The 14526-nt window shown below is 39.7% G+C and overlaps 1 protein-coding gene across 2 annotated transcripts in view; it reads left to right on the top strand.

Moving 5' to 3' along the window:
• Positions 1–14526, top strand: part of INPP4B (inositol polyphosphate-4-phosphatase type II B) — an 850869-nt gene that overhangs the window by 451978 nt on the left and 384365 nt on the right. For both annotated transcript variants that reach the window (XM_027567415.1, XM_027567414.1), the window contains exons 6-7: positions 4630–4748; positions 6780–6896. In XM_027567415.1, the coding sequence (XP_027423216.1) occupies positions 4630–4748; positions 6780–6896 (236 nt within the window). The remainder of the gene's footprint in view (positions 1–4629; positions 4749–6779; positions 6897–14526) is intronic.

The raw sequence follows: 14526 nt of genomic DNA, 5'->3' as shown, positions 1-14526 counted from the left end.
GAAATGGAATGGGGCAAGAAAAATGACCTGACTTCACAGAAGAAGGTTCTTAAGGGGAAAGAGACAGTTGCTTGGAGTTGACCTTGAACTGGCACTGCCTCAGTGGCTCAGGCCACTGCCCTTGTGAAAGCCTGTGGCAGGCGCCTCTGATTACCCAGTGCAAGTCTGAGGACAGCTAGGATTTGGCCAGTGCTGCTGAATTCAAAGGCACCTGAACTGACAATTGTGTTCTACTTCAGATGGATAATTTCTGGGACTGAGCTCTCTGAGGCGAGTCAGGAGACATTTTTTCAGCTTCCAGCCCGCGTTGGCTAGAGTGATAGAACGGATATAGTGACTCAACAGACTTGACGTGATTTAAAAATGATGACTGAATGAAACAAAGTGGATATTTTATAAAAACACACACACACAAACAAACGGTATTTTGGGGTGGACAGACTATTAATCCAACAAGAACCCAGAAACCCTTGCCCTTTAGCTTCAGGATTCTTGGATAGTAGAGAAATCATAGGAGCAATAGATGATCTGAACTTTCTCCCTAAGAACCTAAGCAGTAGCTTAAGCATGTAGACTGGGGTTGGCAACTTCTTGTCCTTAGGCCAAATTTAGTCACAGATCTATGGATTTAACTTACATAGTGACTGGAATTTCAAGCTTTGGACAAATCCTCAAATGAAGCCACAGTGGGCTTTTATTTCTTCGGGCAATGGATTTGGATGGAGGGCCCTGCTTTTGACACAGCATAGGTTTCCTGTTGCTTGCTGCCTAGCCCTCTCCAGAGATACTGAAGTGCCCTTTGTTTTTATCACTACCTCTACCGAGGATTCCCTTCCAGCAGAGTGAGAGCTGTCTAGGCCCTGTACAAACCTGAGCTGGAGACGCCTGTGAGTGTCTCACTCACCAGCACTGACAGCGGGAACTGCAGCCTCAAGTTGCCAGTCTCTATAGCCAAATTAACAGGAAAAATAGTCACTCCTAGTTCTTTTATTTATTTTTTTTCTAAAGAAAAGTTTAAAAGGGTAAGTTTCTTTTTAAAAAAATAATCATTGCTTTCATATGATTTTTCCTCCCTTTACTTTAAAAAATAAAACAATTAATTCAGTGGACACAAGCACATTTGAATCCCAAACTATCAACATCTTGTATATTTTAAACATTTTGGACTCTGAGAATGCTTTTAAACAGTCTGGACCAAAACAAAGCCAGTAAAAAAGGTAGAAATAAAAGTAAAAATCTAATGATGAATGAATGATGGCAGAGAGGTATTTACTTGTTGCTACCCTTTGGTTCAAGAATTCTTATATAAAACAAAATGAATAAAGTAAAACTCCAGAGTGTTCTTTGAGTCCTGTGAATTGAGGAAGGCCATTTATGCAGGTCACTCCCTCCTAGAGTAGAGTTTTGTGTGGGTAATGGGTAGTATGCTAAGTGTGGCTGGAAAAATAATATGACATTTTTTGATTTCTAAAACCAGATTTTGCAGGCTTCCTTAGTGGATACTGAAAAGTTACTAGGCAGATTATTCTTTACAGTGATCCAATGAGTAACACCTCGGTGAAGCAATTCAACCGCTCATCATTTATCACCCTGCCAGTGGGATAGTTTCAGCCTGTTTGGATCCATAGCATGTATGGGTTTCACTTTGTGAAATGCAATGACTCAGGTACTGGTTTGGTACTTACAAAGAAATATTGGACCTAGTGAGAGCTTTTAAGGAGTGGTCTGAATGTAACTGAGTCGATAAAAACCATTTACAGAAGAATAAAATACTAAGTATTGGTAAATATTGGTATTGATATTTGTAAATGTTAGTATAATGATATTATAAGTAAACTTCATTTCATATAGAAAAGTCCATTCATAAAAAGGACCTAATTTATTCCTTACCTCCACCCCAAGAAACAGATGAAGAAACTGAGCCTCTAAGATTTTGTAACTTAATGGCATATAAGTAGAAAATGAGGAATTTGGGAATACAGCTCAGGAATTCTAACCGATCTCAGGGTCTTCCCCTGATATCTTGCCTCCTAAGATTAGGGAACAGTAAAATCTCTGGTCTGTTGGGAAGGAAAAGATATGAACAGTCAGGATGTGACTTTTAGTTGCTTTGTAGACCATATTTTAGATTTAAAATATAAAGAAATACAAAGTGCAATTGAGATTATTTTCACTTCATCAGTATTGGAGGTCTGACAATTGGGTTTGATAATTCCGTCAAATCGGGTTTGACACAACATTTGAGTTTAATGGAGATTGTTTTTCTTTAAGAGTCAGTCTGAGAGGTTCTCTGATAAAATTGAGAACAGTCTGTCACTTCTGAGAACTAACCACATCCCACAATCAAGTCTGATAAAAAATCAGAAAAGAAGTAACTTATTTTGAGCAAATGTGATAAGTCCATAAGGTAGAGATGAAGCTACCAGCAGGACGTGGACAAAATGCATGTGTTTGGAACAAACTGGCTCCAGCTTCAAAATCTATGGACAGACGTATGTCAGTACCAGTGAATGAAAAGAGAGCTGTACACGGTGAACAGAAAGCCAGGAGAATGAGCAATAAACATTCATTAGGCAAGTAGAGGAAATGATCAAAATAACCACCAAAGAACAGTAAAGTCTTAATCTATCTTTTTTTTTTTCCTTCCGGTGATATGTTGACATTATTGAAACCTTGCATCAGTATTTTCTAAAACTAGATCTCTTGGGTTAGACAATAAAGAATTATGGTAGTCGCTCTCCCCAAAAGAGGTCCCATTGTGCGAGAAAGGAATTCAGTATGCCAAGAAAAGAAATGGAACTGTTGGGGTATGATGTAAGAAAACTATGAGAGAGTTTTAGTGTTGTAAATGTGAGTGCTTAATGTTTCTAAGCCTCCAATTCTTAGTACATGAAACTTAAATAATAATTCAAAGCATCATTCTGAGAAATAAAGAGATAATTGGCAAAAAGACTCAAAACTAGTGATGGCTAAATAAACTGTGGCTACTATTTTTCCACACATGCTTTCCTAAGCTTTCTTGTATGGTTAGAGGCATATAGTTTAAATAAGGAAAAAAATATAATAAAAATACCGTGCAGGATTTAAAGGATCTCAAAGTTTATCAAGAAGTTAAGAAGTTAAATAATTTGCCCAGCATTGCTTAGCTAGTAGAACTAGCTGAAAACCAGCTCTTTTTCATTCCAAAACTCCTACTTTTTCCCTCTGTCCCATCTGCTTCTGTAAATGAGCTAATTTGTAAGCAAAGAAAAGGTGATAATTACATTTATAATTTCCTTTGCTTTCAAGTTTAAGCCCTAGTACCTCTGGCCTAGCGAATGAAGGTCTTGTGTACTGCTGAAGAGTAATCATGTAATTTAAATACTTGTGTCCTTCCCTCTTTTTTTCTTGCAATGGTCAGAGGTGTGAGGTGTGGATACTATAGAGCTCAGCACATGCTCCCCATGAATCCAGCACTGGGGGCTACTTCTCAGTCCCAACCCCAGTGTCAGCCTGCTCCCAGCCACCAGCTCAGCCTAATTTGAACCTTCTCCTCTAGTGAAGGGGTGGTTCAGATGGTAAAGAATCTGCCTGCAATGTGGGAGAGCCAGGGTTGGATCCCTAGGTAGGGAAGATCCCCTAGAGAAGGGTATGGCTACCTATCCCAGTGTTCGCGCCTGGAGAATTCTTTGGACAGAGGAGCCTGGGGGGGCTAAGGTCTGTGAGGTAGCAAAGAGTCCAACAGGACTGAGTGACTAACACTTTATCTAGAGGGGACACTTTGCATGATACTTAACGATCCAAACGCAGGTAGTAAAGTTACTGTTTCAAAGCCAGAAAGGGAAACACCTGAGGAGATAATGGATTTTCTGAAAAGGAATATGTTCTGGACTTTTCTTCCCCAAATTGTGGGAATGATATGTGGGTGGAGAAAATATTCAAGTAAATATGGTATGGTGAGGAACCTCTGTAATATGAGCCTGGTATCTCAAGGGAAAGGTCTTACTGGGTCTGTGGCCCCCGGGAAAGAATTAACCCATCCTGTTTCCACATTTCTGCCTCCCAGGCTTGGATAGAATCTGGACAGAGGAGCTATTAACCCCTCTTCTTCCTCCTCTGCCCTGTGCCTCAGGCTTGTGTGCACTGAAAGGCAAACACCCGGCCCTGACTCTAGGACTGCAAGAGCGAACAGATAGTGACTAGATAGGTAAATACCAAGTGCGCCTTCTCACAAGTGAACTAATCCAGCCAGTGTCAATAAGGAGCAGCGTAAAGTTTCCCGGATGTGGCCCCAGTGCGTTTACTTAGTCTAGGGGTGTGAGTTAAGGTCGGGGTTTAATGACTAATTAAAGTCACTCAAAGTCTGTGAGCCGTGTGTGCACAGTCACACAGGACAGTGAGGATCCCGGGGCAGTGGAGACTCGCAAGAGCTGCGAGTGTGGCCAGTGGAAATGAATTCTCAGCTCAGCTCCGCAGCACGTGACTTCCTATTTCTGTAAGGTACTTCCAAGGGACTTCCTCTAAAATCTGCCCAGAACTCCCAGAAGATTTCATTCAGCGCCGACGCTAAGGTTCCTTCCAACCCGGGACAGAACTTTTCTCTGAGACACGGTGTTAGTTTCTTTTCTCTTTCTGCTTTGCCATCGGCAGCATGCAAGGATCTCGTGGCTCCTGTCCGTGATCGGAAGCTGAATACACTGGTCCAGATCTCAGTAATCCACCCCGCGGAGCAGGGTCTGACAAGATACTCCAGCACCGAAATTGTTGAGGTGAGCGTGCTGTGTGCCTGCTTTACTCTATCTCTAGGTCGCTGTCTGGATTTGAGCAAACAGCTGAATTACCTTAGATCCTGGCTGACAGCTGTGCTGAGTTACTGTCCTGTCATTTAGGAACGCATACCTGCGTTTACTAAGCATGCATTTGTAACTGACCAGGATAAACGAATGGGGAAAGAACTTGCCCTTTTTAAAAAAAATTTATAAAAGAGCTTATTTTTCTTTAGTAAGTAAAAGGAAAATCCCCACTTTGAATCTTTGAATAGAGTACTAAGTAGAGAAAAACTATATATAAAATTTTAATTAAATGGAATGAGCATATCTTTGCAGGGAAAAAAGAGAGTTGTAAATTACCTAGAGATGTTTAAAACTGTTTTTGCCCTTCTCATTTTTTCCCGTTTTCTTCAGACTGTCTGTGGAAACTTCGTATTCTCTGCCTTTCGTGTGTGTCTTTTAAAGTATGGTGCTTTTCAAAGAAAGGTAGATGATTAATTGGAGACACTGTAATGTTTCTAGGCAAAAGGTGTAAATATTACTCATCCGATGAGAGATTTCCTATTTACATTTATTGTTGCTTATATAACATTCAAAATGTGTTGGGAGGAAACTTGTTATTGTGTTGGATCAGATTCAAAAGAGGAAGTGTTTCCCTTTTGATTATTTTGTTCTCATCACACGTATTTCACAGCCTTACTGAATGAGGGCTACTTAGTCTCTGGCATTAAAGAAAGTGTCCTCTAAACTCCAAGCTTCACTTTTCTTAGGCTTGGGAGTCCTGTCTATTTTGAAGGTGGAGTTTCTCTGCAGGAGTTTAAGTCGTCTACTCCAGACCAGGCTTGCTAACTGCCGTTGGTGGAATAGATGATTCAGACAAAACTCCACACATTTCACCAATGGGAGTGACCAGATCGTACGAGTCGCCCTGAATCTGTCCTTGGGAAACTTTCGGTTGCAATGCTGGTATCATTTGTAGTTGTTACATTTGTAGTTAAAGTTGTGGTTGAATAAGCAAAAATAATCTTTTTCATTCGAAGACAACCAAAATTGGAAAATAGTTCATTTATATGAAAACTATTTTCAAGCATTATCCCAACTTCATTGTTTTAAAAATATTGTCAAGATTTAAAATAAATTGTGTATGTTGACACATTGATTTGAATATATATAGCTGTTGTTGATTTTTTTATTCATGTGTGTTCTGCACAGCATCTAACACTGTGCCAAGCCAAAAGCAGTATTAGTTAAATAAAAGGAAGAAAGAATGAATGAATAAATGAAAACTTCAGCTTCCAGAAACTTCCATAAACAACTGGCTTACAGAGCTCTAGCAAACATCTCCATGATATTCAGCACTGTGCATATTTAAATATAGATGCAAAATTTAATGTTGGATGTCAGCTCTCTAAAAATGAATTCTGAGGCATGGAAATACTCTGTGCACTGCATCCTGAGATAGTAATTTCATAGCCCCAAATCCATCATATTTAGTTTCTTTCATTAGTTTTCAAATCAGTCTGAGAAAAAAAAAATACAGCTGAACATCTAAAAACAAATGAATGCTATCAGAGTGTGGCTTTCAGTTGAATCATTACAGAAAGGAAATACATGGACAGCGTAAGATTAGCAAGTGGTTGAGAAAAGAGCTTCTTTTTAGTTTGATCAGTCAATATCTCAAGTTATTTGCATAAGTCACAGGTTATATCCATTAAATGTATGCTAAATGTAATGACTGCTGACCGTAACAATGGTTCTGCATGTAATGAAAATGAATTGTTTTTCAAGATTCTTAGCAGCTCTGACAGGGATGCAAGGCATTTACTATCTACAGCTCTATCAGTACTCTGGGGCCCTGGGCCATGTTGTTGCCCATGGGTCTTCTTTGGCAATTCAGATCTCTCTTCTAACAGAATCATTTCCTAGAAAAACAAACAGACCCAGACACTGTGCATTCTCATGTGTCACCACAGGCTGCCAACTGCAGTTGCTGCCTTATTGAATCAAAGTTGTCTGCTTATGCTGTTACAGGGAACAAGAGACCCACTGTTCTTGACTGGTGTCACATTCCCATCTGAGTATCCCATCTATGAGGAGACCAAAATAAAGCTAACAGTCTATGATGTCAAGGATAAGTCTCATGACACCGTAAGTACTTGAACTTAATTTCTTTCTTTGGGAAAAGAAACAGGCTTTTCCAAACTGTCGGATTTGTGACGTAACTGGCATTTTTCAAAGAGGTGCTTTGTGCTGTGTTTATGCTTGTCTTATGTTTATGGTTTGCTGGGATTTTTTTTTTTTTTAATTCTTTTGGCTTCCTGCCACACTGGCAATTGGTTAGGAGCAAAAGCTTTCAGAACAGTTTTTTCTTCTTTTTCAGGGAGGCTGGCTTGATGTGTTAGTTTATATTTTGTTGTTGCTGCTTTAAGTGTTGTTGAAGAAGTAACATTGTGGGCAGAAAGCAAATGGAAGAGATTAAATAATACGTCAAAACTTTCTAATATTGCCATTATTCTAAAATGAGATTGATAGTGTTCTGCTTTCACAATCTATTATTTTATGCGTAACCCTAACTCCCTCTATTCTTCTGATGTTGTTCGTGGCACCAAAGTAAACAGAGGAGGAAGTAACTGTCAGCACTAGGCAGAATTGGCCTCCTTACAGGAAGGTCATGTCAGGTCCTGATGGTCTTTTGTTCTAGGTTCTCTAGTTTTCCTACAGGGCCTGAATTTTCCTCCTCTTGAATCAGTGGGTTCAAATGAGACCATTAGGTACCCAGGCACTGTCACCGGAGGCCACTCTGAAAATTTCAGGACAGGAGAGAATGCTGTCTGTAGGTATTAGGAAGGGGATGGTTTAACGGGAGCCCTCTTCTTTAAATCTTTCCTATGAGAATGAGTGTTTATCTGTTTTCAAGGCTTGGAAGTAGGGAGCCGTGGGAGTATTGATGATCCACAATGAAATATAAGTCGGGAAACACTTTGAAGGCAGGTAGACCAGTAGGTTCTGGGAGCATTCTGCTTGAAGCTGACAGGTGCTGCTGGGCTTGGAGAGTCACTCGTAAATGGTTGAGGGGAAGTGCAGCTTTCATTTCTGCCTTCACTAGGCATTTCTGTCTTGCTTATGAGTCTTTCGTTCTTTACCACAAAGTATATAGCATAGGTAGATGGCGGGGATATGTCATAGAGAAAAAAATTCTGTCTTGAAATGTCTTTCTACTCATCTTAGACCTAGAAAAGTTCATGTCTTTAAATATGCAGAAGAAATGCCCAGTGAAATGCACAGCACGTGCGTGGTAAAGAAACAGTGATGGCGGTCAGGGAGAGTTGTCAAGGCAGACTGTCTGGTTCCCGTTCTGCTCACTAGCTTTGTGACTCTGGGAGAGTTGATCCTCATTTCTCTTTACCTGGGGGAGCAGTGTTGCAGAGATTAAATAAGTTAATATATGTAAAATATGTAGAAGAACAACCACTACAGAGCAGTAATTGCAAGCTTAATTGCTGTAGTTATTGTTTTGGCTGCTGTCTCGTGTTTCTCATAAATAGTAAAAATCAAATAAAGGAATATTAACCAAAGTTTTATCCCATTTACTAACTGTGTTTTTCTAAGTAATCCTACATTTATTATTTCTGATCAAAAGAGAAAGATAAAAATATGTTAAGAGACAATCACTGGGGTTAAAGCTGGCAACTAAAAAGGTTTTGTTTTGAAATTTTGTTCTTTTCTTTTCCCTTTCTATGCCCTTTCCTTGATTTTTGAAGTGACACGGAAAAGGAACAGACTGTGATTGGGAGAGCTGGGCCAAAGATTACGCACAAAGCCTACAGCATGACTTTTTTTTTTTTTTTGTCTTCTGCCAAGGAGAGAGGGAAATGGGGGAACAAAAGCATAAAATTGGAGAAAAGGGGGATTTGGTTCAAATGAAAAGTAGGAAGAGGTGGCACAATTGTGCAGAGAAGTAATGAGCAGGGATGTGATCAGGGTGACGGGAAAGTAGAGCGGAAACTCTGGGATTTTATGTTTTTTCTGAGCACATGATCAAATTCAGTGCTCCCAAAGTCCCAAGGTGTAGACAGGGTGAAGAATATGGAAAGGTCAGAGGTATAGAAACACTATGCTACAGAGATGAAAATGATGAGTTCTTGGGCTGGTTAAGTCCTTAGGAACAGCAGAGTTAGAAATATTAAATACCAAAGGTGTTTCTAGCCCCTTCACTCTGTCTCATTTAAAATGTTATGTATATTAATGCTCTAGGGATAGATAATTAGCTTACTCATTAAGTATGCTTTTTTTGGCTTTTATTCTGGAAACCTATTAATAGAGTCTTTTAGAGATTTTCTTCCTTGATCTAGAGGTGTTATCACATAAAAGTATTGAATGAACTGGAATCCCTGCTGTGAAATAAGACTTGTGAAATTTGAACATACTTAAGAAATGCAGCCAGCTTTCATTTATGAAATGCTGTTAATTAAAGCATAACTTCTTCCTTAAAATAACTAACAATTAGTTCTAGTGATGGAAGTGTAAATAGAAACACAGTCCATTAATATGCTAATAGTCTCCATGTATGTGTAATCTTTATCCTGGCACCTTTCCTCTTCTTTTTTTTTTAATTGGAGTATAGTGGTGACACCCACCTGCCAATGCAGGAGACATAAGAGATGCTGGTTTGATCCCTGGGTCAGGAAGATCTCCTGGAGGAGGGCATGGCAACCCACTCCAGTATTCCTGCCTGGAAAATCGCATGGATCGAGGAGCCTGGCAGGCTACCATCCATAGGGTTGCAAAGAGTTGGACGTGATTGAAGAGACTTAGAATGCACGCATAGTTGATACAAAATGTTGTTAGTTTCTACTGTACAACAAAGTGAGTCTGTTTTATATATATATACACACACACACACACACACACTCTTTGAGTTTGTTTTCTTTCCCTGTATAGGCCATTAGAGTATTGAGTAGAGTTCTTGTGTTGTACAGTAGGTCTTTATTATCTATTTTATACACGGTAGTGTATATATGACAATCTCAATCTCCCAATTTATCCCTCCACCCCTCTCCTCCATAACTTAAGTTTATTTTCCACATCTGTGTCTCTATTTCTGTTTTGTAAAAAAAAAAACCAAAACTCATTTGTACCATTTTTTTAGATTCTGCATGTAAATGGTATCATATGGTATCTGTCTCTCTCTGTCTGAATTCACTCAGTGTGATAGCATCTAGGTCCATCCGTGTTGCTGCAGATGACATTATTTCATCTTTTAAATAGCTGGGGCTCTTTTTCTTATTTAAGTTTCTGTTGTTGTTCTTTGTTGTTTTATTATGGAAGTGAATACAGAATTGGAGAAGGTAGCAAGTGAATTTAAAGTACGGTTTAGATTAGGGGCATTTATGACCCTAAATGTCAGGATGACCAGACATCCTGGAATGTGAAGTCAAGTGGGCCTTAGGAAGCATCACTACGAACAAAGCTAGTGGAGGTGATGGAATTCCAGTTGAGCTCTTCCAAATCCTGAAAGATGATGCTGTGAAAGTGCTGCACTCAATATGCCAGCAAATTTGGAAAACTCAGCAGTGGCCACAGGACTGGACAAGGGAAGTTTTCATTCCAATCCCAAAGAAAGGCAATGCCAAAAATGCTCAAACTACCGCACAATTGCACTCACCTCACACGCTAGTAAAGTAATGCTCAACATTCTCCAAGCCAGGCTTCAGCAATATGTGAACCGTGAACTTCCTGATGTTCAAGCTGGTTTTAGAAAAGGCAGAGAAACCAGAGGTCAAATTGCCAACATCCGCTGGGTCATAGAAAAAGCAAGAGAGTTCCAGAAAAACATCTATTTCTGCTTTATTGACTATGCCAAAGCCTTTGCCTGTGTGGATCACAATAAACTGTGGAAAATTCTGAAAGAGATGGGAATACCAGACCACCTGATCTGCCTCTTGAGAAATTTGTATGCAGGTCAGGAAGCAACAGTTAGAACTGGACATGGACCAACAGACTGGTTCCAAATAGGAAAAGGAGTTCGTCAAGGCTGTATATTGTCACCCTGCTTTTTTAACTTCTATGCAGAGTACATCATGAGAAACGCTGGACTGGAAGAAACACAAGCTGCAATCAAGATTGCTGGGAGAAATATCGATAACCTCAGATATGCAGATGACACCACCCTTATTGCAGAAAGTGAAGAGGAACTCAAAAGCCTCTTGATGAAAGTGAAAGTGGAGAGTGAAAAAGTTGGCTTAAAGCTCAACATTCAGAAAACGAAGATCACGGTATCCGGTCCCACCACTTCATGGGAAATAGATGGGGAAACAGTGGAAACAGTGTCAGACTTTATTTTTCTGGGCTCCAAAATCACTGTAGATGGTGACTGCAGCCATGAAATTAAAAGACGCTTACTCCTTGGTAGGAAAGTTATGACCAACCTAGATAGCATATTCAAAAGCAGAGACATTACTTTTCCAACAAAGGTTCGTCTAGTCAAGGCTATGGTTTTTCCTGTGGTCATGTATGGATGTGAGAGTTGGACTGTGAAGAAGGCTGAGCGCCGAAGAATTGATGCTTTTGAACTGTGGTGTTGGAGAAGACTCTTGAGAGTCCCTTGGACTGCAAGGAGATCTCACCAGTCCATTCTGAAGGAGATCAGCCCTGGGATTTCTTTGGAAGGAATGATGCTAAAGCTGAAACTCCAGTACTTTGGCCACCTCATGCGAAGAGTTGACTCATTGGAAAAGACTCTGATGCTGGGAGGGATTGGGGGCAGGAGGAGAAGGGGATGACAGAGGATGAGATGGCTGGATGGCATCACTGACTCGATGGACATGAGTCTGGGTGAACTCCTGGAGTTGGTGATGGACAGGGAGGCCTGGCGTGCTGCAATTCATGGGGTCGCAAAGAGTCAGACACGACTGAGTGACGGATCTGATCTGATGACCCTAAATATTTTAAGATCATAGTACTTTTAAGGGCTATGAAATGAGATTATGAATGTCTATGTATTTTGGAAAATCAACAAATAATGTGCATGTATTTAAAAGTTGGTTTAAATATTTGATTCCAGTAAACCACTCATCGTATTAGGACAGGACAATGAGATATTCTTTACTTGCTGAATATCAATTAATTGAGTCAGCTGACTAAATTCCTTGTCTTTTTCTATTGAATTCATTATTGCTTGGAATTAACCAGTCAAATAGACTTGTTACTTTATAATCTCATGTTTGTTTACATACATATTACTATTAGAAGTTTTTAAAGAGGTAATGACATTTTATCTGTGCCCTTGATGTGGCTATTATCCTAACAAGACCAAGTAGTTATAATTAATAACTACTTGGTCTTGTTAGGTTCTTTGAACATAAGATTATCTTTCATAATAACTTCAGCAGAAATGCAATCAGTCATTGTAAAGAATGAGAAGAGTCTGTTGATTCATAATGACTCTTGTTTTCTCCTGCCACATCCTTCATCCTTCCCATTCATATTAATCAGTCTCCCTCTGCAGCAGATGGATGGATAATGCTTGGCAGGTAGGGGCGCAGGGAAGGGGGAACATGGGTTCATTATTAGAATTAGAGTCACCTTTTTGATATTTGCCTTACCATAAGGAAATTATCTAGGGCTTCCTTGGTGGCTTAGCAGTAAAAAAAAAAAAAAAAAAATCTGCCTGTCAGTGCAGGATATGTGGGTTTAATCCCTGGGTTGGGAAGATCCCCTGGAGAAGAAAATGGCAACCCACTCCAGGAGTCTTGCCTGGGAAATACTGTAGACAGAGGAGCCTGGTGGGCTACAGTCCATGGAGTCCCAAAAGAATCAGACACGATTTAGTCACTAACACTCTTAAGGATTGAAATTGAAGCCCATGGCTAAAGTATGAGAGCCTAAGTTCTAACAGTGAAGTTGATGTCTTCTGGATGTATACTGGTTGTATGCTCTATTTTAGCAGTCTGCAAACTGAAACAAGACAGACAAAAGTGTTTTTAGCACATCATTTACAGTGTTCAGCCCTAGGGAATCAAGCTGGGAATCTGGGTCTTTCATATGTTACAGCAAAACTCAGAAAGGAGAAATTTATGAATGAAAAGAATATCACCATTCAACTTTTCTCTCTTTCCCCTTTCTCCCAAGCAACACAGTGTTTTGGAAAGTACTGAACAAGGTTCTTTTAATTCCCAGCTGAGGACCTCCATCTTTGTATAAACACCTGATTCGGTCACAAAGCTGTTTTTGTCCATGGTAGAAATTTAAACTGCTAATGTATTTTGCAGGAGGGTCCATTGACTTCACTCCTTTTGCTCTAGAGTTACTAAATGTTTGCTTTCTCTCTAGATTGCTAGATGTTTAGCTTGTAGAACAGAGTCCCTGTTTAAGAGACACTGAACACGTCTCAGGTGAGGACATGTGTCCTAAGACTTTTTTTATCACCTTTCACTGACAACTCCCTATTTGTACCTTTCAAAAAATATGACCTTATCTAAATTGGATACTAATTTATTGTGTTTTGTGTGTTATATGTACAAATAAGTTTAGTTCTAGTACACTTCCCTAGGCAGAATTATCTAGTTCAGTTTTTATGTTTTTCAATGGAAAATAAAACCATTTTCTATTTAATATACTTTGACTTGGCTTGATTTTCTCCATTGGCTTCTTACAAGTTCTATGTCTAACTGTACTTATTGAGATAAAGTTTGTGGCTGTCCTTCTCTACCTGGAAGATATGGTGCACTGGGTAAGAAAAAAGAAATTAAGATTATTGACACTAAATATATACCAAGTGCTATGTTTAGTTTTTAGCTTCTTCCTTAAGCTCCATAAACTTCTTTGAGGGAAGTATCAGTATGTCCAGTTTAGAAGTGAAGAAATTGGGATTTTGAAAATATAAGTAGGTCAAGTCAAAGATGTAGATGATTCCATGCTACATTATGGAACATACATAGTTGATAGGATTTCTCCAGTTTTTCACTCCCACAATATGATACTTTTTACTTCAACTGATAACTTTAGAAGCATTCTTCATTTTGGAGCCTAAAATTTGATGGAGAAAAAAGTCAGTATTCAAATACAGGATTAAAAACTTATATCCAAACATTTTAAGCACTTAAGTACGTATAACCAACTGCAAATGCCTGGAAAACTTCTAATGGAGTAACAAGCTACTGTTCATGGAAAAAAATTAGCGCTATTGCTTGTTTTGAAATGCCTAGATTTGTGTCTCCGGAGAAGGCAATGGCACCCCACTCCAGTACTCTTGCCTGGAAAATCCCGTGGACTGAGGAGCGGGTGGGCTGCAGTCCATGGGGTTGCTAAGAGTCGGACACGACTGAGCGACTTCACTTTCATGCATTGGAGAAGGAAATGGCAGCCCACTCCAGTGTTCTTGCCTGGAGAATCCCAGGGACAGGGAAGCCTGGTGGGCTGCCGTCTACGGGGTCACACAGAGTTGGACACGACTGAAGCGACAGCAGCAGCAGCAGATTTGTGTCTCAGCTTTTGCTTTTGTCGCCCTAGCCTTGTTCTTTCCTTTTCTTTTATGGGTGCTGTGTGATCTTCTCAACCTCTTCATTCACTCAGCCTTGGCCTTTTGGAATACTCACCTTTATGTTTTGTTTCATTTTTTTTTTTAGTGATTTAAAATAATTATTAATTAATTTATTTTTGGCTATGTTGGGTCTTATTTGTGGCACCCAGGCTCAGTACTTGCAGCACAGAGACTTAGCTGCCCCGTGGCATGTGGGATCTTCGCTCCCTGACCAGAGATTGAACCTGCACCCCCTGC

This window comes from Bos indicus x Bos taurus, chromosome 17 (assembly GCF_003369695.1).
Source record: "Bos indicus x Bos taurus breed Angus x Brahman F1 hybrid chromosome 17, Bos_hybrid_MaternalHap_v2.0, whole genome shotgun sequence".
Classification (NCBI taxonomy): domain Eukaryota; kingdom Metazoa; phylum Chordata; class Mammalia; order Artiodactyla; family Bovidae; genus Bos; species Bos indicus x Bos taurus.
Note: the sequence above shows the minus strand (reverse complement) of the source record. Positions and strands in the feature narration are given on the sequence as shown.